Source organism: Aspergillus luchuensis, chromosome 3 (assembly GCF_016861625.1).
Source record: "Aspergillus luchuensis IFO 4308 DNA, chromosome 3, nearly complete sequence".
NCBI lineage: Eukaryota > Fungi > Ascomycota > Eurotiomycetes > Eurotiales > Aspergillaceae > Aspergillus > Aspergillus luchuensis.
The window spans coordinates 246,169-270,287 of record NC_054851.1 but is presented as its reverse complement, the minus strand read 5'-3'; the positions used below and the strand labels follow the sequence as shown (position 1 = coordinate 270,287).

At 50.7% G+C, this 24,119-nt stretch overlaps 12 protein-coding genes across 12 annotated transcripts; 6 read left to right on the top strand and 6 right to left on the bottom strand.

The window, feature by feature from the left end:
• Positions 1-474: 474 nt before the first annotated feature.
• On the top strand, positions 475-1,566 carry AKAW2_30082A (carbon-nitrogen hydrolase family protein; the record flags this gene model as incomplete). The annotated part of the gene is made up of 1 exon (XM_041686556.1): positions 475-1,566. One exon carries the CDS (start codon positions 475-477, stop codon positions 1,564-1,566), a length of 1,092 nt encoding a protein of 363 aa, XP_041540529.1.
• A 211-nt stretch (positions 1,567-1,777) lies between these two features.
• Positions 1,778-2,726, bottom strand: AKAW2_30081S (SDR family NAD(P)-dependent oxidoreductase; the record flags this gene model as incomplete). Its single annotated transcript, XM_041686555.1, has 2 exons — positions 1,778-2,575; positions 2,682-2,726. The coding sequence occupies 2 exons, from the start codon at positions 2,724-2,726 to the stop codon at positions 1,778-1,780; spliced, it is 843 nt and encodes a 280-aa protein (XP_041540528.1).
• A 1,528-nt stretch (positions 2,727-4,254) lies between these two features.
• AKAW2_30080A (putative NAD binding Rossmann fold oxidoreductase) lies at positions 4,255-5,586 on the top strand (the record flags this gene model as incomplete). Its single annotated transcript, XM_041686554.1, has 5 exons — positions 4,255-4,539; positions 4,598-4,709; positions 4,771-4,872; positions 4,928-4,989; positions 5,050-5,586. 5 exons carry the CDS (start codon positions 4,255-4,257, stop codon positions 5,584-5,586), a joined length of 1,098 nt encoding a protein of 365 aa, XP_041540527.1.
• Positions 5,587-6,147: 561 nt separating this feature from the next.
• AKAW2_30079S (fungal specific transcription factor domain-containing protein) lies at positions 6,148-8,168 on the bottom strand (the record flags this gene model as incomplete). The annotated part of the gene is made up of 11 exons (XM_041686553.1): positions 6,148-6,210; positions 6,267-6,812; positions 6,877-6,948; positions 7,001-7,141; positions 7,189-7,330; positions 7,384-7,452; positions 7,519-7,632; positions 7,679-7,800; positions 7,852-7,924; positions 7,976-7,998; positions 8,046-8,168. 11 exons carry the CDS (start codon positions 8,166-8,168, stop codon positions 6,148-6,150), a joined length of 1,488 nt encoding a protein of 495 aa, XP_041540526.1.
• Positions 8,169-8,348: 180 nt separating this feature from the next.
• Positions 8,349-9,587, bottom strand: AKAW2_30078S (Zn(II)2Cys6 transcription factor domain-containing protein; the record flags this gene model as incomplete). Its single annotated transcript, XM_041686552.1, has 5 exons — positions 8,349-8,588; positions 8,641-9,139; positions 9,199-9,274; positions 9,335-9,370; positions 9,446-9,587. 5 exons carry the CDS (start codon positions 9,585-9,587, stop codon positions 8,349-8,351), a joined length of 993 nt encoding a protein of 330 aa, XP_041540525.1.
• Positions 9,588-9,910: 323 nt separating this feature from the next.
• Positions 9,911-11,957, top strand: AKAW2_30077A (flavin-containing monooxygenase; the record flags this gene model as incomplete). The annotated part of the gene is made up of 3 exons (XM_041686551.1): positions 9,911-10,205; positions 10,265-10,673; positions 10,733-11,957. The coding sequence occupies 3 exons, from the start codon at positions 9,911-9,913 to the stop codon at positions 11,955-11,957; spliced, it is 1,929 nt and encodes a 642-aa protein (XP_041540524.1).
• A 626-nt stretch (positions 11,958-12,583) lies between these two features.
• Positions 12,584-13,919, bottom strand: AKAW2_30076S (putative glycerol dehydrogenase (GCY1); the record flags this gene model as incomplete). Its single annotated transcript, XM_041686550.1, has 7 exons — positions 12,584-12,873; positions 12,943-13,240; positions 13,305-13,334; positions 13,394-13,551; positions 13,615-13,622; positions 13,677-13,761; positions 13,823-13,919. The coding sequence occupies 7 exons, from the start codon at positions 13,917-13,919 to the stop codon at positions 12,584-12,586; spliced, it is 966 nt and encodes a 321-aa protein (XP_041540523.1).
• Positions 13,920-14,564: 645 nt separating this feature from the next.
• AKAW2_30075A (gluconokinase) lies at positions 14,565-15,002 on the top strand (the record flags this gene model as incomplete). Its single annotated transcript, XM_041686549.1, has 1 exon — positions 14,565-15,002. The coding sequence occupies one exon, from the start codon at positions 14,565-14,567 to the stop codon at positions 15,000-15,002; it is 438 nt and encodes a 145-aa protein (XP_041540522.1).
• Positions 15,003-15,520: 518 nt separating this feature from the next.
• AKAW2_30074S (uncharacterized protein) lies at positions 15,521-16,867 on the bottom strand (the record flags this gene model as incomplete). The annotated part of the gene is made up of 4 exons (XM_041686548.1): positions 15,521-16,047; positions 16,112-16,430; positions 16,490-16,530; positions 16,594-16,867. 4 exons carry the CDS (start codon positions 16,865-16,867, stop codon positions 15,521-15,523), a joined length of 1,161 nt encoding a protein of 386 aa, XP_041540521.1.
• A 1,210-nt stretch (positions 16,868-18,077) lies between these two features.
• Positions 18,078-19,738, top strand: AKAW2_30073A (sugar porter family MFS transporter; the record flags this gene model as incomplete). The annotated part of the gene is made up of 2 exons (XM_041686547.1): positions 18,078-18,542; positions 18,602-19,738. 2 exons carry the CDS (start codon positions 18,078-18,080, stop codon positions 19,736-19,738), a joined length of 1,602 nt encoding a protein of 533 aa, XP_041540520.1.
• A 585-nt stretch (positions 19,739-20,323) lies between these two features.
• Positions 20,324-20,776, top strand: AKAW2_30072A (uncharacterized protein; the record flags this gene model as incomplete). Its single annotated transcript, XM_041686544.1, has 2 exons — positions 20,324-20,331; positions 20,353-20,776. 2 exons carry the CDS (start codon positions 20,324-20,326, stop codon positions 20,774-20,776), a joined length of 432 nt encoding a protein of 143 aa, XP_041540519.1.
• A 727-nt stretch (positions 20,777-21,503) lies between these two features.
• AKAW2_30071S (uncharacterized protein) lies at positions 21,504-22,722 on the bottom strand (the record flags this gene model as incomplete). The annotated part of the gene is made up of 2 exons (XM_041686543.1): positions 21,504-21,812; positions 21,886-22,722. 2 exons carry the CDS (start codon positions 22,720-22,722, stop codon positions 21,504-21,506), a joined length of 1,146 nt encoding a protein of 381 aa, XP_041540518.1.
• Between the last annotated feature and the right edge of the window lie 1,397 nt (positions 22,723-24,119).

Below are 24,119 nucleotides of genomic sequence, written 5' to 3'. Positions count from 1 at the left end.
CAATTGCGTGGATATCTGATCTCAACTGTGCCTCTTCGCTATGTAATCGTACTGTGCAAATGTAAGGTGGTGGCAGAGTAAGTCTTGGACTCTATCTGAAGCTAGTACTGGTTCATTGACCAGACCTCGGCATATTCGCTGAGATAATGGGACAAGGCGTCGCAGGAAAATGGCGACTAAGATGTCGAGCTCTCTCTATTACTAGCAATTGAATTTTTATTGCTCGACGATGTTCTCGGTATGTCTAGCCGTGCTGATCGAAACAACCGTCAAAAGCAACCTTGGCCGCACCAAGAAGCCTGAGCCTGGGACTACCCGAAAGTGGAGCGACAAGCGGGCCGGGCGGATTTCCCGCCATGGCCTTATCAACCAGCCCCCTCACTGATAACATCCGCGACTCTCAACTGCGCCAATTTGCTATATGCAAAGACCACCGTGCTGTAAGTCGTCACAGAGAGTAAACACTTCTTGATCATGGTCGTTACCAGAGTAGCAGCCTGCCACGTCGCGCCTCACTTCCTGTCCGCGTCGAAAACCACGAGCAAAGCCGTCTCCCTCATCCATCAAGCGGCGCGCAATGCCGCCCACGTAGCTGTCTTCCCCGAATCCTACATTGCGGCCTTTCCCCTCTGGAGTGCGCTGCGTCCACCCACGGATAATCACGATCTGTTCTCCCGTATGGTGGCGAACTCTATTGCCATCGATGGCGAAGAGGTTGCTGCGCTGCGGACTGCCGCTCGTGAGACCAACACTGTGGTGAGCATCGGCATTTCGGAGCGTAGCCTGACCAGCACTGCCTGTCTCTACAACTCGAACCTCATCATCGACAGCACTGGTTCCATCGCCGTGCATCACCGCAAGTTGATGCCGACTTTCTTCGAGAAATTGACCTGGAGTCCCGGCGACGGGTACGGGCTACGAGTCGCTAATACCCCGTACGGCAATATCGGCGGGCTCATCTGCGGAGAGAACACGAACCCGCTGGCACGATATACTCTGATGACCCAACGGGAGCAGATTCATATCTCGTCGTGGCCATGCATCTGGCCTACCCGCATGTTGGATGCCCCTTCCGAGGCGGCGGGTAGTACCGAGGACGCTTCTGTTACTACCGCTGGGTCGAACTACAACAATGTACTGGCCAACCGTCTGCGTGCTGCTGCCCATTGCTTCGAGGCAAAGTGCTTTGGTGTGATGTGCAGTGGATTCTTTGATAAAACCGCCATTGATACCATTGTCGCTGGAGCCAGTGACACCGCGCGGATTCGCCGGACCTTGGAGCTCTCACCGCGCGGCGTCACCATGTTCCTCGATCCCACGGGATCCCCGGTCCAGGGGTTTACGGTGATGGAGTCGACACAGAAGCAGCAGACACGGGAGTTTCTGCAGATGGAAGAAGCAATATTGTATGCGGACTTGGATTTGGAGCTTTGCGTTGAGGGGAAGCAATATCACGATGTTGTGGGTGGTTATCGACGGTTGGATGTTTTTGATTTGCGAGTAGACCGAAGTCGCAGGGAACCGGCGAAATTTACGGATACTGAGCATCCTTTTCGAGACGACTAAGTATCGCTCCGAGGCTCAGACAGTAGAGGCGATGCTGGTCATATGTTCCTAGCCTGTGAATTCTATCTGCAAGTAAAAGACTTGGTCCTTGGAATTACAAAGCCTGGAGAAACTGGGCGAAAGGATTATATTTTAATAGGCCTGGAGCACCCCCTTCATCAAGTTTGTGGTGTTCTGATTACATGACCTCTACTGAACGAGATGGTAGCATCTAATGAGCTAACCGAAATCCTGTCAGAGTAAACCCCGCGTCAATCACCAAGGATTCCCCATTAATAAACGAAGCCGCGGGGCTAGACAGAAAGACAACCGCATCGGACACCTCCTCCACCATGGCGGTCCTGCCGAGTGGGCACAGCTTCTGGATTGCTGGGCCCAGCGCAGGAAAATATTCAATGCCCCTCTGCATCATTGGCGTATCAGTCCACGACGGACAGACAATGTTTACTCGGATCTGGTTCTCAAAGTTGTCCACGGCGGCGGTCTTGGCGATCCCAATGGTCGCGTGCTTGGACGCTGTGTATGGCATCATGCCCGCTGCTGATATCATGCCGTTGATCGATGCGATGACGACGATTGACCCGCGACCCAGACTGCGTGTCGTGTTGCTGCGTGTGCTGGTGTACGAACGAGGCTCTTGGCGTGCCATGGCGTGGGTGACAGCCCGAAGCACCATCATCGATCCGCGGGAGTTGGTTGTCATTACCTTGTCAAAGGCCTCCACGTTTAGATCGGAGGTGGGTGAACGCTTGGTCGAAATGCCCGCGGAATGGACGCAGTAGTCAATTCGGCCAAAGTCGGCAACAGTGCGTTGAACCATATCGTTAACACTGGCTTCATCGACAACATCGACGACGACAGCAGTGGCACGGAAGCTAGGGTGAGAGGAGAATCTTTCACACTCCTTCAGAATGGCCTCGTCAGGGAGGTTCAGATCGGCGAGCACAATCGACTCGACGCCAGCTTCGGCGAGCGAAAAGCAAACGTCTTTGCCAATACCGGACGATGCCTAGTAGGTCAAAGCATAGTTAGGATTGATTATATTGTGCTGCTGTCTCGAATGCTTCAAGGTACACGGGGATTAATCTGCGCAAGATGGGATGGGAGGAGCTCACCCCAGTCACAAGGGCGACCCCTCCATTGAGTTTCATGCTTGCCATGGTGGGCAAGTACAGTAGTAGTAGCCTCGAAGATACGAGTCAATATTGCTAGAAAGTTTGCTAGTGAGGGGAGACTCAAAGGTTCCCCCAAGGCTGAAGACTGGTGGTGGAGCAAAAGGAGGAGCACAGCATTACTCCCGAGGATAAGAGATGGAAGGGGAAAATAGGAACGGGGAAGGGAGGCCTTGGAATGCATTTCGGGAAATTAGGCCTTATTGCTGCGCACTGCACTAAATAGTGATGATCCCTGTTCGTATACCATTATCGGTAAGCTGGTTCTTTGTAGCGCGACGCACAAACACAAAGAGAACGCAGCCTCCCGCTCATTGACTGGTGCGCCTTACAATCCAGTAACTTGTCAATCGCACCCCACTATCATCGCTGCCAAGTACCCAGAGGAATATTTGATCCTTCTGCCACCGAAACAACGAGGCCACGTACTGAAGCTGGAAGGCTGCAAAGGGTCTCTAGTGAGTGGAAATACCGGCTGCATCTGCTGAGCGCTCAGAGACTGCCACAGATGGGATAAAACGAAGCCGTTAGCCACCGCGGTCAGAATGGAGTTTCTGATGCAACCACCCATGACCCATTAATAGACAGCAGTCCCCATGGACACGGAATTGGCCCATTCATCAATCATGAACAGCGCTATCAGGTATTCATACTGAGTCGCAGTGTCAGTAGTGTTCATCATGGGCAGGCAGTCCGCCTACCTATTGGGGAATCAGATAAAACGGCAGAATCCTTACCGCTTCGGCCCAAATAGGCCAGGCATGAATCCCTGCCTCAAGGCATCATTTTCGTGCCTCAGGCTTTTGCGACTCATACGCTACAAGGCCCTTCGTATGAAATCTATGCTATAAGTATGCTAACGGAGTTTGGCAGTACTAGTACACTGATCAGATGGATTCAGATAGGGCTACTAACCGGTGATAATCCTGTGTAGTAGACCTGGCCCAACGATTATATATTTCCACAATGTATGCCTTTTAGTAGTGTCGGAGGATAAACTCAGACGGTTTATTTTACGGCTCATGGCCAGGATAGTACTTCAATGGAGACCAATAAACAGTACGAGAATTTCTAGAAAACACATAAGGTCATAAAGACTTTTGCGCTGCCATTCATGTGCAGTTTATAGTTCATGTCATAAGGATATTAATTATGAGGCCAAATCATCTTCCCACTCGTCCGAAAGAGGAACAATCTTCAAGGCTAAAAAGTAAAATGTCTTGAATAGTGGCAGGAGCAGCATTGGAGTAGCTCACTGAATGTTTTCCCTTTAGAAAATATGTCCGATCGGGTCAAGTAACAAGAGTCGGACTTAAGCAGATCGGGCGGAAGCATTGGCCGCCGGACATTGACCGAACCATGAACGCAAACATCGGACCCTAACAAGACCCCTCAATCATGTCTGGAATAGGACTGCGCCCTAAAATGATAATAAATAAAGAGACAAAATGAAAGCAAGCTGTTTCACAGCCGTTATATTCTACAAGCATCAATAAAAACTTTTATTCCTTTCACCATGACCGCCCAACCTCGCATGAAGATCGCTCTGATCGGCCTAGGCCGTCTGGGTGCCATTCGCGCCCGAATTCTGGCTTTCCAGCAACCTCGCATTGAGCTTGTCGCTGCCTGCGACACAAAACCCGGGGCAGATGAGTGGGCAGCGACGAACCTGCCTTCATCTGTCAAGTTCTTCAATGACCCGGAGGACTGCATGAAGAATAGCGGTGCTGAGGCTGTCTTAATCTCAACCGCCACTGCTACCCATGCCCCCTTGATCCTCAAAGCACTTGACCTAGACCTGGTGAGCTTGCTGACAACTGTCTAGCAGTGTTGCAATCAAGAGCTAACCAGGGTCTCAGCATGTGATGTGTGAAAAGCCAATCTCGGTAGATGTTATCACTACTGAGGAGGTTGTCGCCAAGGCTGCTTCCAAGCCTCACCTGAAATTCCTGGTACCCTTCTGTCGACGGTGTGAGTCAAGCCTTTGAACTTCCGTGCTAAACGTGAAGGCCTATCGACTAACCCAGAACAGATGATGATTCGTATCGTCAGGCGAAGCAGATGGTCATGGATGGTTCACTCGGTGATATCCACGCGGTCGAGAGCTCTTGCATCGACCAGCAGGATCCTACAGGTGAGATTTCTTTCAAACAATCGACAGTCTAGTGAGCTCTAACCGTCTTACGTAGGCTTCTTTGTGAAATTTTCCGAGCAGTCTGGAGGTATCTTTGTTGATATGGGGGTCCACGATGTCAGTCATATTTCCATTATTACTTAGTCCCTGCAGGGCTCAGTTGCTCACACCGCACAGATCGACATTGGTAGATACTACCTGGATGTCAAGTCGGGCCTCACCAACCCCAAGAAACAGGTCAACAGAGTCATTGCCATGGGGCAACAGGCTGTGTATGGCGAGCTTGCCAAGTATGGCGACTGCGACAACGGATGGGGTCTGGTAGAATTCGCCAACGGCAAGATCCTCACCTTCCACTTGGGCCGCACTCTCACCAACGGCTTCGAGGGGATGACTCGCGTGTGCGGGACTGAGGCCCACGCGGTCATCAATGCAAACTCCACTATCAATCGTGTTGAGATTCGTGATTCGCATGGTGTGCGTACGGCTACAACCCCAGATGCTTTCGTCCTCTACGATAAATCGTTCATCAAAGACTTGGAAGAGTTTGCGGCCGCGGTTCTTGACGGCGAGCCTCTCACTTGCGCCCCCGAGGATGCCTATGAGGCGGCTAAGATTGCCACCGCTCTGCAGTACTCGTTCCGCAATGGCGTACCGGTATACTTTGACGATAATGGTCTCCCTATCATGGAAGTTGCGAAGGACAAGGCCTAGTATTTAACATATAACTCCAGTCAGTAAAATAGACTAATAGTCTCCTTGGTCATGTTTGTGCAAGTCTTACTTCTGCTGACCATTAAAGCCTATGAGCAGAACTGTAGGTGTGATACATATGCATCCTTCCTTGCATTGACAGCCTTTCAAAGGTTACCACGAGGCCTTTGTAGACGGGACATTCCGCATTTTAAAGTTATAGTAGACCTAACATCCCAGCAAATCTCAAGATGGACTTAAAGTTGAAGGGGTGCATAAGCTTCTGGTCTTGTGAACAAACCTATAGGTGTGTAGCAGAACCCTGAGTGGCGGCATCGGGATCTTTGAAGGCCTTTGGCTGTAATTTCTGAAGCTTTGAAGATTGATACTGCCTAAAGGATACCCTCTATTTATCATGGCAAGTCAAGACAATACGAGCATCGTACCACACTTGTTAAGAACATAGTTGTTTGGAACGAAATTTGAATCCCCTACTAGAGCATGCCAAATGGTTGCAATGGTCCGGCCTCCCGACGGAGGAAAGTTAGAGAGACTTGGCTCCGAAGTCATCATCATATCTGCCTACTCCACTGGAATGCCTCCCAATATATCCTGCAGCAGCATTGGATCCCAAAAGTCTTGTAACTGTGTGGTATGTGTCAGTTCGAACAATGGGCATACGCTAGGATAATGATGCTCACAAGTTCGTTTGTCGAGTCGGGGGTCACCATAGGAAGGGATGAACCTGGGATCATGATATTATCTCCCATTCCCAGCTCACCTTGAGGGGCTCTGTGAATATGCCCATGCGGCGATGCGTTTAAGACATCAAAGCTCTCATGAGAATCGGTCGGCGTCTCAGCAAGCTGAATAGTGCGGATAGTCGGACGACCTTGACCAGCCCGTTCAATCAACCTGGTCCGCCAACCGAGCAGCTCGACATCCTCACTATCCTCTCTGTCTTCTCGACCAATTTCCTGCCTGTCCGGATCGCCCTGGTCTCGCAGCGAGTCGGCCTGTTGGGCGGCGGTAGACGCTGTGGCCATTTTGGACGATGCCCGAGCGCGCAGTTTCGAAAGCCACTGCAGATTACGGCAGTATCTCGGAGTGTTGGCGCCGTGCTGAACCAAAGAAGTGAATAGATTGATCGCGGCATCAACCTGCGTAAGAGCAAAAGTAGCCATTGAATTCTTGGGATCGCGCAACACCAATGTCCCTAAGCAGAGAGCCGAACCAAACACGTGATACTATCGTGCCATACACCATCAGATATTATGGTCTCTTATTGACAAAGGAAGTGGATTCTCCTACCCAGAAATTCCATTGTCTGGTGCTGACCGCAGGAAAGCGGGTATGAATGTCGTCAACAATTGCAATGATAATCTACCAATGTTAAGCAAGGATCATTATTGGGCAGCCTAAAGGATGGCCTTACCCCGCAACGCTCGATCACTGTGAGAAATGAGGGCGCATATATGGATTTTGTACGTTCGTTGATGTCGTAGAGCGCTTTGGCATAATAAGGCCGATGTAAATTGATTATCGTCTCCGATATGTTAAGTGCAAGATTACTTTGCTGATTCAATCAGCAGACGCACGAATGCACGGGATGGGCAGACAAACTTGGAAGGATATGGTCATTGACCTCCGGGATGGTTCTGGTGATGCTTCGATTGCCGCCTGGACGTGGGGATACCGAGAGGGCATGGACAGGAACGCTGCTCGACAACGAAGGGAGAAGGGAAGGTTGCGCTCAAAGTCCGCCCTCGGTAGGGTTAGCATGTGAATATATTGCAATGGTCGAACAGGAGGACATACAGCCTAATGTCTAGATCGGTGACAGCAGAGTACGGTGGTTTCCGTACTTTCATGGCCATATGGAGAATTCTTCAGCCTCATTAGCCCCGAAGCAATAACAAACAAAGCAGGGTTGGGTAAAAATGAAGTACACACTCGGAAGAAAGCTGAGATAGCTCGAATCGTAGTCTCGAATAGCTCTTCTCCTGGCTTACATGGAGCGGCTCGGCAGGAAATTCGACGTCGCAATGCTCAGGATTAATCGCGCACCTGACCGACATCAGAACTGCAATAAGCCTACAGGCGGTATCCATACGGCCTCGAAAAGCAATGAGCCTGAAAGGTATCGGCAGCATTCAGCTCCCAGAAGACCTTGCGTCTTTCCTCAATCACATCTTGAGAGAGGTTCCAGCGCGCACCGTCCCGGTGCATACCCATCTACAGATGGACCCATTAGATCCTGTCGTCACTTCAAGGAGCCATGCTTACCGCTTGGACTAATCGCATGACCAGTCCCCACAGAGGCCAGGAATTGTCACCTCTTCCGCCTTTATCCAGTTGTCTACCCAGATTGTTAGCCTGAAGAAATTACGCAACGAAGGGGTTCCTATACAAATGCAGATGCGCCATCAAATGCTAACAAATATTAGTAGCTGATCGAGCGTGATTAACTGAAGACTTACTAAGGTCTGGAGACCGGCTACCATGTTATTTGAGAGGAAGCGTCCTTTGACCAGAGCCAGCTCAGAGAGGTGTAGCCAGTCTTCGGTAGATGGATCGTAGTTGGGCATCTCAATATTGAACATGGTGCCTTGAGCCAGGATGATAAAAACGAGTGCAATTTCCTGTGGATTGACTTGTGGGGATAAAGACATTCCACTTGAATTTGCGTAGACTCGGTCAAATGTCTTATCAAAAGTGGCTCTGGGAGCCACATCATGAATAAACCTTTGTCAGGGCCATCTTTCGTACTGGGTCTCCGACACTCACTGCCAAGCACAGTAGCGATAGTACGACGCAACCAATGTCTCCGCCTCCTCTCTTGGCGGTAGGCGGGAGAGCAGTTCGCGAGTACTGATATGGGAGGCTGCAGCGTTGAAAGGAAAGGCGATGGGAGCAGTATCGGGAGTTAACCGACCAGGCTGAGATCGAATCGGTTCTTGGATTATTTTGGGGGAAGGAGCGCGAGTAACCGGCGGACTGTCTGATATGTCTTGTGTTTCGGACTACCATTTATACTCTTAGCGGACTGAGTGCTGTTCCAGCAAGGAGACGTACTTCTTTCAACCATTCACTGCCCGCAGTCGGACCCAAGTATTTTGACCGACCTCCCTTGCCCAACATCAATGTGCCGTAGGAGCCGCTTTGTTCACCCGCCCGGAGAGGCTGTGCGGCGGAGTTGTGGAGGCCACTATCCTTGCCTGAATCACCGTGGCCAGCCAGAGGATTTCGGTTTGTGGGAACCGAAGGAGAGTTCTGTAAGGAGTCTGACTGTAGCACATGGGCGAGGAGGGCGAGTTGTTCATCCCGTCTGCCGCTATGCAGCGGCGGCAGGTTCCGACCCGGATCGTCCGCGGAGCCCTGCGCAGCGACGATAGCTTGGCCATGATTGTGATGCTGGGAGAAGTCATGTTGGGGTAGCAATTCCCATCGTTTTCTGTGGTGAGGGCCAGATTCATGGGTCGCAGGTGAAAGGCGAGTAATTCCGTCCGGGGATTGCGAGGGCTGATCATGCCCGGCAGCCTGGCGCGGTCTTTGGTGCACCTCAGACTCTCTGCTATGATACTGACTCAGCTGGTGACAGACATGAACGCAGAGATAACGAGAGAAACACACCGTGACGGTGTTTGGTCGGTTATCCCCGGATTACAGAATGGGGCCCGGCGTCGACGGACACAGTTGGAGCATGGCACTGCAATCTTCTTTCAGTCGGGAGAAACACTCCAGACGCCAGGTTAGCTTGTTCACTGACCCTGCCGGTCGCATTTCATTTTCAGCCGGCGACATTCTGACAGCCCTAGCGTTAGCCATTGCATGAACGCTTCTGGAGCAGCCTATACTGCAGGGATTGGATGGCACCAACCTGCGCAGCTGAGAGAGGGCCGTTGTCTCCTTTGTTTTTTGGGCGGCCCCTGCGTGTCCCCGGCCTCGTTATTCCGGCGCGGAGAACCAGCGCCTCTGCCTGACGCGTGGGAGAGGTCCAATCCTGACTGGTTGACCATCATACCATGGGAATCGGACGATATGATGGAGGAAATTGGAGTGGATGGGTCAAAGAGTGCGCCCGGAGTCAATTCATCCAGAGAGACAGGCCAAAGTCGTCGGCATCGGGTGGACGGGCTTGATTATGTCCGGTCATGTGACCAGAACTATATCCGAGGCCCCAATCACCCGTTTATCTCCGGTCACCTGGATGGAAGCATGCAGCAGAGCGGTCTATTGAAAAAGGGCACGAGGGTAGCTGCAGCGACATGTAGAGAAAGATGGACAGGATGCTTATCTTGTTAACGTCTGGTACATCTCCAAGGTTCTCTTTACATCGATCGCAATGGCTGTTACCATGCATGATTCTGTCCTCGACAGCAGCAAAGCCAACATGACCGATATCAAGGCCGAAGCCGTGGTTAAGGAGCTGCAATGCCATTCCCCAAAGCCTCCGGTCGACGACAACTTTATGTACGACTTCAAATATAATCACGCCTTGCCCAGTTCAGATATTTTGGGGATCGAAGTTCCCACGGACTGCGATGCCCAAAGGGAAGCCGAAGACATCGTGGCGCGGCTGTCACAGACCATGGGAGCTGGGGATGCTCAGGCATTTGCTGAGATGTTCCTTCCATATGGTGAGCTTTACTTTTACGAGCGTGTGCAGGCATCCCTTAATATGTCCTTCTCGGTACAGGAGTTTGGCGGGACAAGTTGTCCTTCACCTGGGATTACCGCACTTTCAATTTTCACCCGGCAATCTTCAAGGCTGCCACGGACCTTTTCCCTAAAACGAAAGCCACCAACTTCAAATTCCTCACCCCGGCTCCGGCTATTTCCCGGCCCTATCTGGATTTTGCTCAGCTGCAATTCGTCATATCCTTTGAGACTGAAGTCGTGCTTTCTTCAGCCGTTATCAATGCGGTCTTCACTCGGGAGGGGTGGAAGATTTACACGATGCACACGGTTGCAGAGAAGCTGAAACAATTTCCTGAAGTTCCTCCTTCCGACGGGCATATGACGGGCCCCGTCAGCTGGGAGAAGCAAAGAGCTGCGGAAATCGACGCTGCCAACCCCGACATCCTGATCATTGGTGGAGGCCAGAAGTTAGTCTGTTTCTTCCATATCTTTTTTCACAAAGACTGACTCTATTTTCTCTTAATAGTGGTCTCGCGCTAGCTGCCAGATGTAAGGCACTTGGTATGGATAGTCTCATCATTGAGCGCAGCGAAGAGGTTGGCGATGTCTGGAAGAAGCGTTATGAGTACCTATCGCTTCACTTCCCCCACTGGGCTGATGATTTGCCTTACTTTCCATACCCCAAGCTTTGGCCCACGTACACACCCGCTCAGAAGCAAGGAATGTACATGAAGTGGTATGCGGAGGCATTGGAGTTGAATGTTTGGACCAAATCGGAGGTCGTCAAGGCAGAGCAAGACGACCAGCATAACTGGACGGTCGTGATTAACAAAGAAGGCCACGAAACCAGACAACTGCACCCCAAGCAGGTCATCATGGCTACCTCCCTTTGCGGCGTTCCCATGACCCCGGATATTCCCGGGATGGCCGATTTCAAGGGTGGTGTTATCCGCCACTCAACGGCCCACGACAGTGCGCGTGAGTTTGTGGGTAAGAAGGTCTGTGTCGTTGGTACCTCATCCTCTGGCTTCGATACAGCCTTCGATTGTTCGCGCCGGGGCATCGATGTTACACTTCTTCAGCGGTCCCCAACCTACATCATGTCTCTGACCCATTCCGTCCCGCGCACAATCGGTAATTATGGTCCTGACGCCGAAGGCAACCGGCCTAGCCATGAGGAACAAGACCGTCTTTTCTTTGCAACCCCTACTGGGCCTGGAGAAGAACTCGCCAGGCGTAATGCTAAGGTGTTGGAAGACCTTGACCGGCCTCTTCTGGATGCACTCCATGCTCGTGGTCTCCGGACCTGGCGTGGTCAGCGCGGCACGGGCGGTTCCACCCTCGGCCAGACCCGCAACGGTGGCTTCTATTTCGATGCCGGTGCGTGTGAGCACATCATCAATGGCAAGATCAAGGTGGAGCCAGGATACATTGAGCGGTTCACGGAGGACAAGGTAATCCTCAACGATGGGCGTGAGCGCCAATTCGACCTGATTGTCTTCGCAACTGGCTTCTCCAACACCATTGACTCGATCCGTGCCACTCTAGGTGACAAGATCGCCGACCAGTGCGGTCCCATCTGGGGTATTGATGAGGAGGGCGAGTTCAAAACTGCGTACCGGGAGACTGGAGTGCCCAACCTCTGGCTCATGGTCGGCTATCTCCCCTACACCCGTTTCCATTCCAAACTGCTTGCTATGCGCATAAAGGCTCTGATGGAAGGTATATCTCCGGCTCCATACAAGGACTAGACCTTAGCTTCTCTCCACCCAAGGATCTCATAGACAATACAACTACAATAAATATGGCTTTCTGAAAGCGCCTGTATGGTTGTTTGCTTTGAATATTATTGCGTGGGTAGAATTTAGCTAACCTCACCTCAAGGGAAGGGAAGATGTACGTCTCGTGGCCTGTCTAGCCTAAGTACCCGAGTTCAACACATCCATCCTTTCTGATAACAACATTCCAAAGATTTCATCTTACGGAACCATAATAAATTCTCATAAATGTTCTATCTGCTGCATGTATTCCAAGGTGAAATAGTAAAGTCACATTATAACCTGGAGGCCTTTGTGAAACATCTGGCCAGAAGTACTAACCAAAGGTTCACGTGTAACTGGGGAACAATCGGAGAAAACAAGATTCATGGATAGTGTAGGCCAAGGGTTCGTCATTAGGCTAGACTCAGGTCGGTCCAGCCCATAGTGGCACATTCAATGCTGAATTTAGGAAATATAGTATAGCCTTACTCATGAATGTCGGTCTTCATTGGAAAAGAATACTAGCTTCATAGAATTGGTGACAGAATCTACTCAGCATTCACTTCCTAGTTTTCTTGGATTGAAACCTTCTATAATCACACAGAGCTATAGGAGCTTTACTGCGACTTCACCGGACCGTACCAGTCCGCGAAGCCCAGATCAAATCCCCACAGTGGCGTATTCAGGCGTTTCGCCTTGCCCGCAGCCGCCATTCCGTCCAGCACATACAGATCCTCTTTAGATAGTGAAATAACCTCTCGGTTGCTAGCAATGCGCTTCTCACTCACCGATTTCGGAAGAACAACCACGCCGTTGTTGACGTGGTAGCTGATGAGGATCGTTGCGGCGGAGACCCCATTCTTGTCCGCAATCTGTTGGATCTCAGGATCTGACATGATAGGAGCTCCTAGCAAAAGAAGTTATTTTCACATGGCTTTTGTGGAACACGAGAATAAGAGCTAGATGAATTACTCACCGGTAGAACCTAGAGGGGAATATGCTTCGAGGAGTATACCAAGCTTGTCGCAATACTCTCGGAGTTCATGTTGAGGGAGGAAAGGATGCAGCTCAACTTGGTTTACAGCCGGCACAACGGTCCATGTCTTGCGGAGCTCCTCCAAATAGGGAATGGACCAGTTGGCGAGCCCAATCGCCTTGACCACACCAGCTTTGTAAACCTCCTCCATCTGGCGCCAGGTCTCATTCTGATCCCACGATCGGTCCACCGAGCGGGTGCCATCCGGGTTTACCGGCAGAAGCTCGCTCGTCTCATTCTACATGGAGAAGATTAGTCGCGCAGGGCTCTGGGGCGGAATGCTGGGAATGTGAACTGCTCACTGGAACCAGCCGAACGGGCCAATGAATAAGCTGATGGATACTTCGTCAGACCAGATGCTAGGCCGCATACAAAATGACAGTGCCCTTACGTAAAGATCAAGATAGTCGGTGCCCAGGCTATCCAGGGTCTTCTGTAGACCCTCCTTGACATTTGGGTGATGTGTGTTCCAAAGCTTACTGGTGATGAATATGTCCTTGCGGGGCACGCCGCTATCCTTAATTCCCTGGCCGACCTCGGCTTCGTTACCTGAATTATGCGTTATTTTAACTGTGGCTTGGGAAGATAACCCACCGACATAGAAGAGCTCACCGTAGATTCTTCTGTTCGTTAGCCAGCACTCGATGATGAGAGGGACAGCAGGGCTCACTCACAATGCCGCATCAATGTGCCGATATCCATTTTTGAGGGCGAAGGCCACTGCCTTTGCGACCTCTCCTGGCTCGGATTTCCATGTTCCTGGGCATATCGTCTATGTTATTGAGGGCGCAGCAACGTCATCAGGATAAATGCCACTCACCGAGGCCGACAGCTGGAATGAGGGCGCCCGTATTGAGCTTGAAGTGAGTGGGGGGAGCCATGTTGCTGTTGTTCTCTGAAGACGTAGAATGGTACATGCAGTTGTCCAGCAGGGGAGGCCAATAAAAATGGTTTTCAGCCTAACAGACATTACAAACTGGAACGGGGATGTATATGAGGATGACAGGAGATTTACTTTAGGCCATAGGATCGGAGTTGTGACGCACCGGGGATAAATGGTGTTGGTGGGACCCCGTCATCGGACATAGAATGTTGACCTCGGTTGAATGGGAGTCTGCCCGGCTCACCATTCCGCTAGGATAACCTCCGGTCGCTAAGCGGCGAAAAGCCAAAAATAAACCCGATGGGACATCCGGAAGTCTATACTCACTGTTTTTTCAAATACAATACTATGGACCAACACCGAAGAAAGGGTCACTGACACATCTGAACTATGCGATTGAGTGCCAATCATGCCGCTCGCACTGAACGCCTAGTCGTACTTGATCCCATGCGAGCTCCCGGAGGAACACAGTTGCAACATACTTGGGTTTTTACTGGTCCTGCCGGGTCTGGGAAGACAACAATATGTGAATATTTGCGACACTCGCTGGGTGTACCGTTCCTCGAAGTAGATGACATAGGTTGGTAACTGTCCATGAAGGATGGACTTTGAATCATCATAGGCAAATAAGCTGGCTTTTGACACACATCAGTACCATCCTGGATCCAACAAAGATAAAATGAGGAACGGAGTACCTCTTGCGGATGAAGATCGCTGGGACTGGCTTATTGCTCTGGGCGAGGCCACCCTTCAGGCCCTGTCCCCTAGCCAACGCAACAACTTTCATCCCCCAAACTCGGTGATCGTTTCCTGTTCCGCCTTGAAAGAGAAGTACCGCGAGGTCATGCGCATCGCTGCGTACGGCTCGTCGCAGATCAAAATCCACTTTATTTACCTTAAGGTAAGTGAGGTGACACTTATGCAACGTGTGAATCTGCGAGAGGGCCACTACATGAAGAGCAATATGGTGCGTTCCCAGCTGCAAGTCCTGGAGGAGCCACAGAAGAGCGAGTGGGATGTCACTACCATCACTGTTGAAGGATCAGCGGAGCAGGTGCAGCGCCATGTGTTGTCCCTTGTATGCTCGGGTATTACCAAAGGCAGCCAATTTGTTTGAAACGTTGGTATGACGTTGAACATGAGAAACGGCTAGCTTTAGAAATGTCTTCAGAACATGAACATCATCCAGTAGATTTTGTTAATTTGATTGCGAGGAATGTGCTCGGGTTGTCTTTTGTCTATTTTGGAATTCGCAACCGTAATTACCTGTCGAATATTAGCTTCTTTCCACTCATCAGACTCATAGCCTTGAAAAAAGCTTGATGTACATGAAACAAAAGGCTGCAGAGTCATTCGATCCAACATTTTAGCAACTGAAAGCCTAACATTGACATATGACAACATTGCACTCAAGGCATGGACAGCCCCTCCCTACCTCTTAGGGTTATATAGAGAAGGAATATTTGAATGTTAAACTCAAATATATCTCTTCTGGGGAGGTCACTGGTTGGGGGTAGGGGTTGGGTTTTAGAATCATCTAGTGCTCTTCCTTCCATTCTACAAAGGCAATACGCTAAATTCAACTCAATCTCAAGTATACGTGTCCATGCGCTCCCCCGGTCTATGTAGACCCTCTTACAACCAAATGGCATGCTTTATCCCGTTTTCTAGCCCCTCCTTCAGGGCAGCCATCAAAGTCCACTTGTCCCCCTTTTCCCCGTTGATTTCATAGACCTCCACGCCACCCCCTTCTTGTCCGACTACAACGGCATACCTGCCGTCGTCACTGAGCCGCATGCCACGGATGACATCAACGCCTGTCCGTACGTGCTTGATGTCGTTGACCTTCCGGCCGTCCTCGGAGAGCAGGATAATAGCGATCGCATCTCCTGGAGGTAGATCGCGAGGCACACTGCGGAGGTATGGTTCACGCTGCGCGATGTGCCTCTCCCAGCGATTGCTGGCATATATAACGTTAGGAATGGAGGGATGAAGACTGATTTCGGCAGAATCCATCATGCCTTGATGATCAGGGTGAACCTCCGGAGGGATTATACTCGGTGCGAAGCCACCAATCGGGGGTATGCCCTCTGCAGGGGCAGCTGATACATCGAAGGCGATGACAGTGTGCGAGAGCTCTCCAATAACGTACATAATTGTCTCTAGCAATTAAGGTCAGCTAGCTCCGGAACATGGGATCTCCGTGTTGAGGCTAAGAGAACATACCATTGGGAGTCAATACGGCATGTCGAGCGCCCGTTCCGGGAGGGCACTGTAGCCAGCCGCAGACTTCAAGATGCTGAGCGCCGTCGCGCCGAAGTATCCAAACCCTATCAGATCCCAGATCCGGGGCGTATATTATTCCTCGGCTGTCTTCCAATATTTGATGCACATGGCATTGTTGCTGACGGGCCTTGTTAGGACCGTGTCCAATCGACTGATAGGGAAATTCCGGTAGAATCTCCGCTCGCGGAACATTTTGAAGCAGTATCTTGCCATTGTCTGTTCTGGAAATGGGATAGAGGGCAACAGATCCTCCCAGATACTACATGGAGTGAAATGTTAGTAGATGTGTCGAAACGGGAGGACCTGATGTCAACTAACAGTTCCAAGAGCTAGTGCAGTATTATCATGCAACTTGACGACTAGTGAGACCAAATTGTCACTAATAAGAACCATACGGTAAACCGAGTGATGTATCTACCTACAGTGACCAGGCGCTCCCAGAGTTGGCAACTGGCTGGTAATTGTGTAATCCTTTTTCAGGTGATCTATCTCGAAGGTATACAAAAGACCCGACTCGTTCCCCTCGGATAGGCCGACAAGTTGATCCAGGCCCCTTTGCGATGACGATAGCTCGACCCAGGAAGCATTGAAGGGGGCTGCATAATTAGCAAGGATGCTCAACTTTCCTCTCTTCTGGTCGAATTCGAGCGTGGTGAAGTCGGCTCTGTCGCCTGCTAATAGAAGTCTGTACTGCATAACGGCTCAAGGGGACAGAGAGAGAACTGATAAGGTCCACTAGGGGTCATCAAGATGAGATAGTAGAAGCTCAGTTCCTCATGCACAATGGTATCGAGGCCTATACTTACGTTGACGGCCTAACATCACGTGAATCGGCCGAGGGGGTTGGAACCGGGGCGCATATCCGAACCCCTTTTCTGCAGTGATTAAGTCCGATGTCTGTCACCCGACTCCGTGCCATGTTACAACGTTCCCGGACCCCGACGTGGAGAGACATGAACGGATGAGTGGAGGCCGGTGGTAGAAACAAAGACTTTGATGGGGTACCTCGGAGCATCCCGGCTTGCACAGGCAGCCTTCCCCAGAAACAATAATGCCCTCGAGACGTGTGGGGACCCCGCAAAAGCCGTAGAAGGGTTACAACGGTTACGTATTCCTAAATTCGCATGTCCTGACGTATGTAGTATAGGGGCGATTGTTAGTTACAATGCCAAGCAAAAAAAGTTTTTGTTGGATCTAGTCTTATGAGAGGCCCAACATGTGGTGCATTACTGGTTCATTCCACCTGTCATTTGGTATCCGGGTTGATAAGCCCGGTTGCTGTTCGGTCGTGAATATAGCCGGGGTGTTGCACCAAGAATGTCTGGGGCAAACAGTTATTTGAATCAAAGAAATCGTTGACCATGACCAATCTGAGCGCTCTAGATATTTGATAGACAAGCTATTGACATGGCCCATTTTCGAAAAGCCTCTTTTCCTCACTACACCCCAAGCGGTGTCTTCGGTGACGGAGACCATGTGGCTCTGGAAATCATCGTATTTTCAGCCATCTAGCAGAACTCATCAAGGCACTTCATTGTAGACAGAATGCCTATAATCCACATCTCTCCGGCCACCCGGCTTATGGAGAGACGAGTAAGTGCGTTATTCGCCCAATGACTGACCGACACGACACGGGACTAATAATCATGGTAAGTAGCCGGAGGTCAGGTCAAGAGAGATGTCCGATGCGCCTGTCATTTTCGTAATCCCTGTACGCCACTTGAGTAGATGTGATTGGTGCGCTTATACCTTTTGGCCGTCTGGGGGGATGTGTTTAGAGCCGGCCGGGGTAACTCCAGTCAAATATCTCCTGCCCCACGGGCTACTTAAGTGCTCAGCCCTGCGTCCTCAATCAGGTAAATACATGGAGAAACGGTCAAGAGTTATAACTCGCTCAAGATTTTCAATGCATCAAAAGACAAAAGAGGATGATACTACGGTGGAGCATGATGAGAGGGGTGTTGAAGCGCTGGATATGATGCCTTCATATGGACCGGATGGCGTCAGAGGGCTTTTCAGCTCGGGGTATGTTCTTGGAGCCGCCTGCCTTGCTTCTCTTGGGGGTTTCAGCTTTGGGTATGACCAAGGAGTTATATCAGTCATCAATGTCATGCCGCAATTTCATGCGGCTATCCCGCAGGCGGAGAGTGAATTTGGCAAAGGGTTCATGACAGGCATGCTGCTCCTGGGGGCATTTGTCGGTTGTATCTTCATGCCTTACCTTGCCGACAAGGTCTCCAGGAAGTGGGCCCTGACGGTGGTCGTTATTATTTTTGACATCGGGGCCATTATCCAGACCTCTGCCCAAAGTTACGGCATGCTGGTTGCTGGAAGAGCAATTGGTGGTATCGGGGTTGGTACACTGGCTATGGTAGAGATGAATCTCCTGTCCCATGCAAGACAGCTTGCTAACATATCTGGCAACACCAGGGCGCACCACTTTACATCTCAGAAATTTCACCACCAAACCTGCGAGGAACCCTATTAGTGCTCGAATCCATTTGCCTCGTGTCCGGGTCAGTCATAGCATATTGGATAACGTTCGGCATGAGATTAGTAAACAGTGAAGCTTCATTCCGTGTGCCCTTTGGCTTGCAGATGGTTAGCGCAACTCTTGTTGGAATCGGTATCCATTTCTTCCCATACTCACCACGGTGGCTGGCGCTCGTTGATCGGCCTGAGGATTGTCTCAAAAGTCTGAGTCGGCTGCGCGGCCTTCCATTGAGCGATCAGAAAGTCCAGGCTGAGTTCAACGCAATAATCAGTGAGGTTAGAGCCCAGAAACTCATGGAAAAGCAACAACGCCCGGGAGTGACTGGCATCAAGCGAGAGGCCCTGATATGGATGGATCTATTCAAGCCGCAGACCTGGAAAAGGACAGCAGTCGGCGTGGGTGTAGGATTTTTCCAACAATTCTCGGGTGTAAATGCCTTCATATACTACGCGCCGACGCTCTTCACTTCAATCGGCCAGAAGGGCGAGATGTCCTTGATTTTGTCGGGTGTATTCAATTCACTTCAGCTTCTCACTGTCCTAGTCTGTTTCTTCACCATCGACAAAGTTGGTCGGCGACCCCTGGCTATACTAGGAGGTTTCCTTATGGGAGCCTGCTATGTCGTCATTGCTGTACTAATGGCTCTTTATGGGCCCAATTGGGCTAACCCATCGGCTGGTTGGGCCTGTGTGGCGATGGCCTTCCTGTACATTCTTGTCTACGGGAATACATACTCACCTCTCGGCTGGGCCCTGCCCTCGGAGGTCTTCCCAAATGTACTCCGTTCTAAAGGGGTCGCGTTGTCAACTTGTGTCAATTGGCTGTCCAATTTCATTGTTGGAATCGTGACTCCGGCAATGATGGCTAATATTGGTTATGGCACATACGTTTTCTTTGCGGCATGCTGTGTTCTTGCAGGAACGTGGGCCTTTTTCTTGGTACCCGAGACGACCGGCAGGACGCTAGAGGAAATTGATGAGGTTTTTGGGAAGGTTAGCAAACAAGCACACAGCGAGATTACCGGAGAAACTACATCAGAAGTGGTTAGAGAGGCAAATCGTGTCGACGTTTGACTAGCAATAGTGGGACGTAGATCACGCGGGCAACGACTGATTTTCAAGATAAAATATATAAAGTGGCATAGTTAGTTACGTCTAAATATCGCGTCCGAAGAATTTTCTTGTTGCTTCCCTGTGCTATTATCCTGTTCGACGAGTTTTTGCGGTGCCCTCCTGAGTATGCCTATTGATTTTGGCCGAAAAGGACCATTTTCCCCCTCATTCATACTCTCTCTTCCCGTGCGGTTTGGAGCCCATGACTCCATAAGGCAAACGGGACTTCCGATAAGCGGGCATACTCCGGAGTATAAGATAACTTCGGGCAGTTTGCACAACGACCAAGGTTAAGGATAATTATGTACTGCATCCTCGAGACCACAACCAACAATGACGTCACTTGTGCAGGTATCGCTTAGGGAATCATATTGTGTTGGGGAGAAGATGATCTTATGTGTAATTATTCGGAACTCATTGTAATCAGACCCATCTTGGGAAATCCGCCCTAGTTCGGGACAGTAATTAATCATTTAAATGGACACTTAACACTCTTGATATGTTGGAGGCTGTGCAAGAAAGTGTATGACATACATATATTCTCATATGAATAGGTAACTAGTTGCAGACGGAAGTCATGCGTACCAGTGTGCCTACATTGGCTCTGAGGTTGGAGTAGGAATCTACAGCATTCACCACCGCGTCACCGAGTGGCCAAAGCCCTTTCAGTTCAATCCCGACCGGTGGCTGAAGGGATCGGGAACTCAAGAAGTCGACGGCCGCGCGTACATGCCCTTCTCGATCGGAGCCCGGAGCTGTATCGGTAAACCGTTGGCGCTGGCGCAGGTGATGCTCACCATGGCCCGTCTATTTTGGGAATTTGACATGCGGAGGGTAGATCGAGATGACAGCGAAGCCAAGGATGCTGAGTATGTGGTGGCGGATCATGTTACGGCCGGCGGTCAGGGTCCCATGCTGTCTTTCCGCCGCGGATTTAACCCACGCCAGCGGTTATGCGATGGTGCTTTAATTGTCGATTTAGGTCCTTTTCCAACTTAGATGGTTCTGTGTCCATGACTCCATAAACCTGCCTTCATCTAGAGTACTACCCAAGTTTGTGTCAATAAATAGTAGTAGTACTATTGTATCCTAGTAGTAACTTACTATATCCCGACTGACACTTCGGCACTCCTACTTACTGTTACTATTATGACTCTGTAAATATATATTAGTAGTACTATTTCAAGGAGAGTTGGGATGTATCCGTCTGCCACTCGTCCACATCCGTGCTCGTTTGCAGTATTACCATTGGTATTTGACTTGACAAATTTTCATCAGACTGTCAGGTTCAATAAATTAATTAGGACAACAAAGAACAGACTGGTGGTCTGTGCAATCTGAAGGAAGACGAAGTTATGCTGAGAAGCCCGTTTACGTGCAGTCTATCCAGCGCAGCGCACGGTCGGCAACTCGACAACTAAGCAGTTGGTGGTTGGATTACCTACAGTTTTTGGCGTCTTTCTACTGACTTTCCATACACAAGGTGCAACATCCATACTGAGAACGAAGAGAAGTGTGCGAATTCAAAGAAATACAGGTCAAAGGTTAATGCGTCATTCTCTCGTTTCTGCAGCGCGCTGATCGGCCTAAGCCACAGGTGTAACAGGGATACAATGCTGCTTAGGCAAAATAGCCAATGTCCTTCCAGTGCTGCACAAACTTCAGCACCACTTCATCATCCACGGCCCTCATCTGGCGTAGAGTGGGCGAACAGGCCCAGGAGCGATCAGTGGCCAGGATAACATGCCCACACACGGCAGGTTGGAACAACCGCGCAAAAAAATGCCTTCAGCTTCAGCACGGGGTTCCTGCGCGTGGAGCCCTCCGTCTCGGCAGCTTCTACCACAGCGGCCAGCCACTCGTCGAAGGGAATTCGCGTGGTCAGCCCCAGAAAGGGGCCCACGGTGTCCAACAGATCGCTCCATGCTTGACGGATGGGATTCTCCACCTGGTAGACCGGCGCCAGCGGATGCGGCGCAAGAAGAATCTCGCAAAAGACGGCAGCCGCATCGTCAACGGGCATCAACGACAACGTCTGTTCATACATCACGTCAATCACGTCAGCACTTGCATCTCCCATGGCATGTGGAATTCCGAGTGCAACTTACTCCTCGCAGCTGGGGCAGCTTATCAAGGCCCAACGATGATCGCAACATCATCGGCACCACCTCCTTGGTGGTCCAAATGCCCGTGGCGCGAGATCCTACGATAGGCCCTCCTCGGACTATGGCGATCTCCAGATCGTCCGGATACGTCGCTGCCGCCCGTTCGAGGATCTTCTCGCAGACGATCTTTTCATCGGCATATCCCAGTCCGGTAGCAGCCTTCTGGGAGACCATGGAAGCCTCCTCGATTAATTCACCCGCATCGGCTGGAGTGAGCCCACGTTGGGTCACCGCCGCGATGGAAGAGACGAAGAGGAAGCGCCGGCGCATGCCCTCGCACGAGGCCAGAAGCAGGAGATGGCGGAGAAACTGGAATTGATCACAGAGTGACGATAAACCTGGACGAAAGTCCATGGGCCAGGCGGCGTGCACAACATGAGTGATACGACGCTGGACATCTCGATACTCGTTTACGTCAAGTCCCAAGTGGGAGTCCGTCGGATCCAAAGTGATGAAGGTAACTTTAGACCATTCGGCTTCGGAGAGGAATATCTTCTTCTCCTGCAGCTGCTGGCGATAGGCCTTTGGGCTGACGGATGGACTAGGACTCTGACTATTTCGGAGGACACAAATAACCTGGCTCACTTGGTTGGATTGAATTTGCTGTGCTAGACAGTGCGACCCTAAGCTTCCTGACCTTCCTGTAAGAAGAACCACAGCATTGGCGAGCACGGGCGTGAGGATATATGGGTGCGCGGAATATTTCTGCACCAGCCGATCAATCTCCTGCCACGGTTGGGATTGGTCCGCCTTGATGGTCGATGAGGCGATGACTGTCATGGTGTGAGACTTCCGAACACAATTTTCGATTACAAAGAAGGCATCGGCTCTTCTTGCTGAAAGCCGGTGACGTTCCTTTTGGGCAAGGACCGGCGATTAAGCGACTGCCCGGCGATTATCTAGATTCGGCCCATAAGCTACACTCGGTCCTCCTCGGTGACATTGCAAGCTATTTTGTCCTCCCCAGAACCTTTTGCCCAAGATTACAGACAGTCGCCTGTTATCGGCCCTTATTTACTGCATTCATCGGGGTCGCTAACCTACAGGCTATGCTAGTGGAATGAGGAAGGCGGGGGCGGATCGAATTCTTCTGACCGGGAGTGAAAGACAGCAGTCAAACTATCACCCATCTCCATCAAAAAGTCAGGGGTAACAGCCGTAGCGCGGCGATCGCTCTCATAAACCGGCTGTAATTGTTGTATTATGGTAGCTGAGGGCGCGCCGGTTAATGATCGATGAAGAATAATGCAGAGCCCAGCTGGGTTGATGGATGCTAGAGCCGGAAAGGGTAGTAGACCATGTCTGTGAACCGCCTGCTGGCTGAAAAAAAGACATGAAATCACCCTGCGTCCTGCAACCATCTCGATTGGTTGCATTATTCGTTGATGTTTTTGTCAGTGAGATGACTGCGGGGTCTTGGGTGGGAACTCCACTGTACAGAACCCTTATCACTCTATTTTCCACAGACAATCTTGAGTTGTAACGTATTCAGTTGCGCGAGGAGCATTATGCGATAGTCACATAAGACGTTTGTGCGTGACTGAGTCTAGTCATTAATCCTGCACGATTTTCTTGACTTACTACGCAGGGGGCCTAACAGGCGTCCAGGGCTCAACGGATCTATTTTGAGCGAGAGTATGATGAGTAGCGAAATTGAAATGAGATGCATAAATTGGAGCGCCTAACCCATGGTACCTCCGGATTCAGCATAGCCACGCCTTGTCGGTAGTGCCGGATGGAAACTCGCCCAAGTTGCGGCCTTGAAGGCAGAGCAGATCCCAGAAGCCATCTGGCGTGGTGTTGTTAGTATTGACATTCATCTCCTTGTTTGACCGTACCACATGGTCCATCTTTACGAATGACCTTGGAACGGACCGCTTTGAGGTGGACAGACTGCGGAGGTCTGTCAAACGAATTCCGCTCGTGGGTGGAGTCGGGTAAATCCCGAAGACTGGCTGTTCAAGACGAATGGGGAGCCTGACGGTTCTCCTCATGCCTTGTCATTTGCAGATGGCAATCTCATGGGGCGCGCATCACCGCGTTCTGAGTGGACGGTCGGGCTGACGGCCTTGGCCTGGGTAAGACATGTTTCTCCGTGTGGCCAGAACAGGAAACTGGGATCGAACGGGCCACTCTAAGTCACTGCTAAGCTCAAGACGTATGACTTGTATGAACCA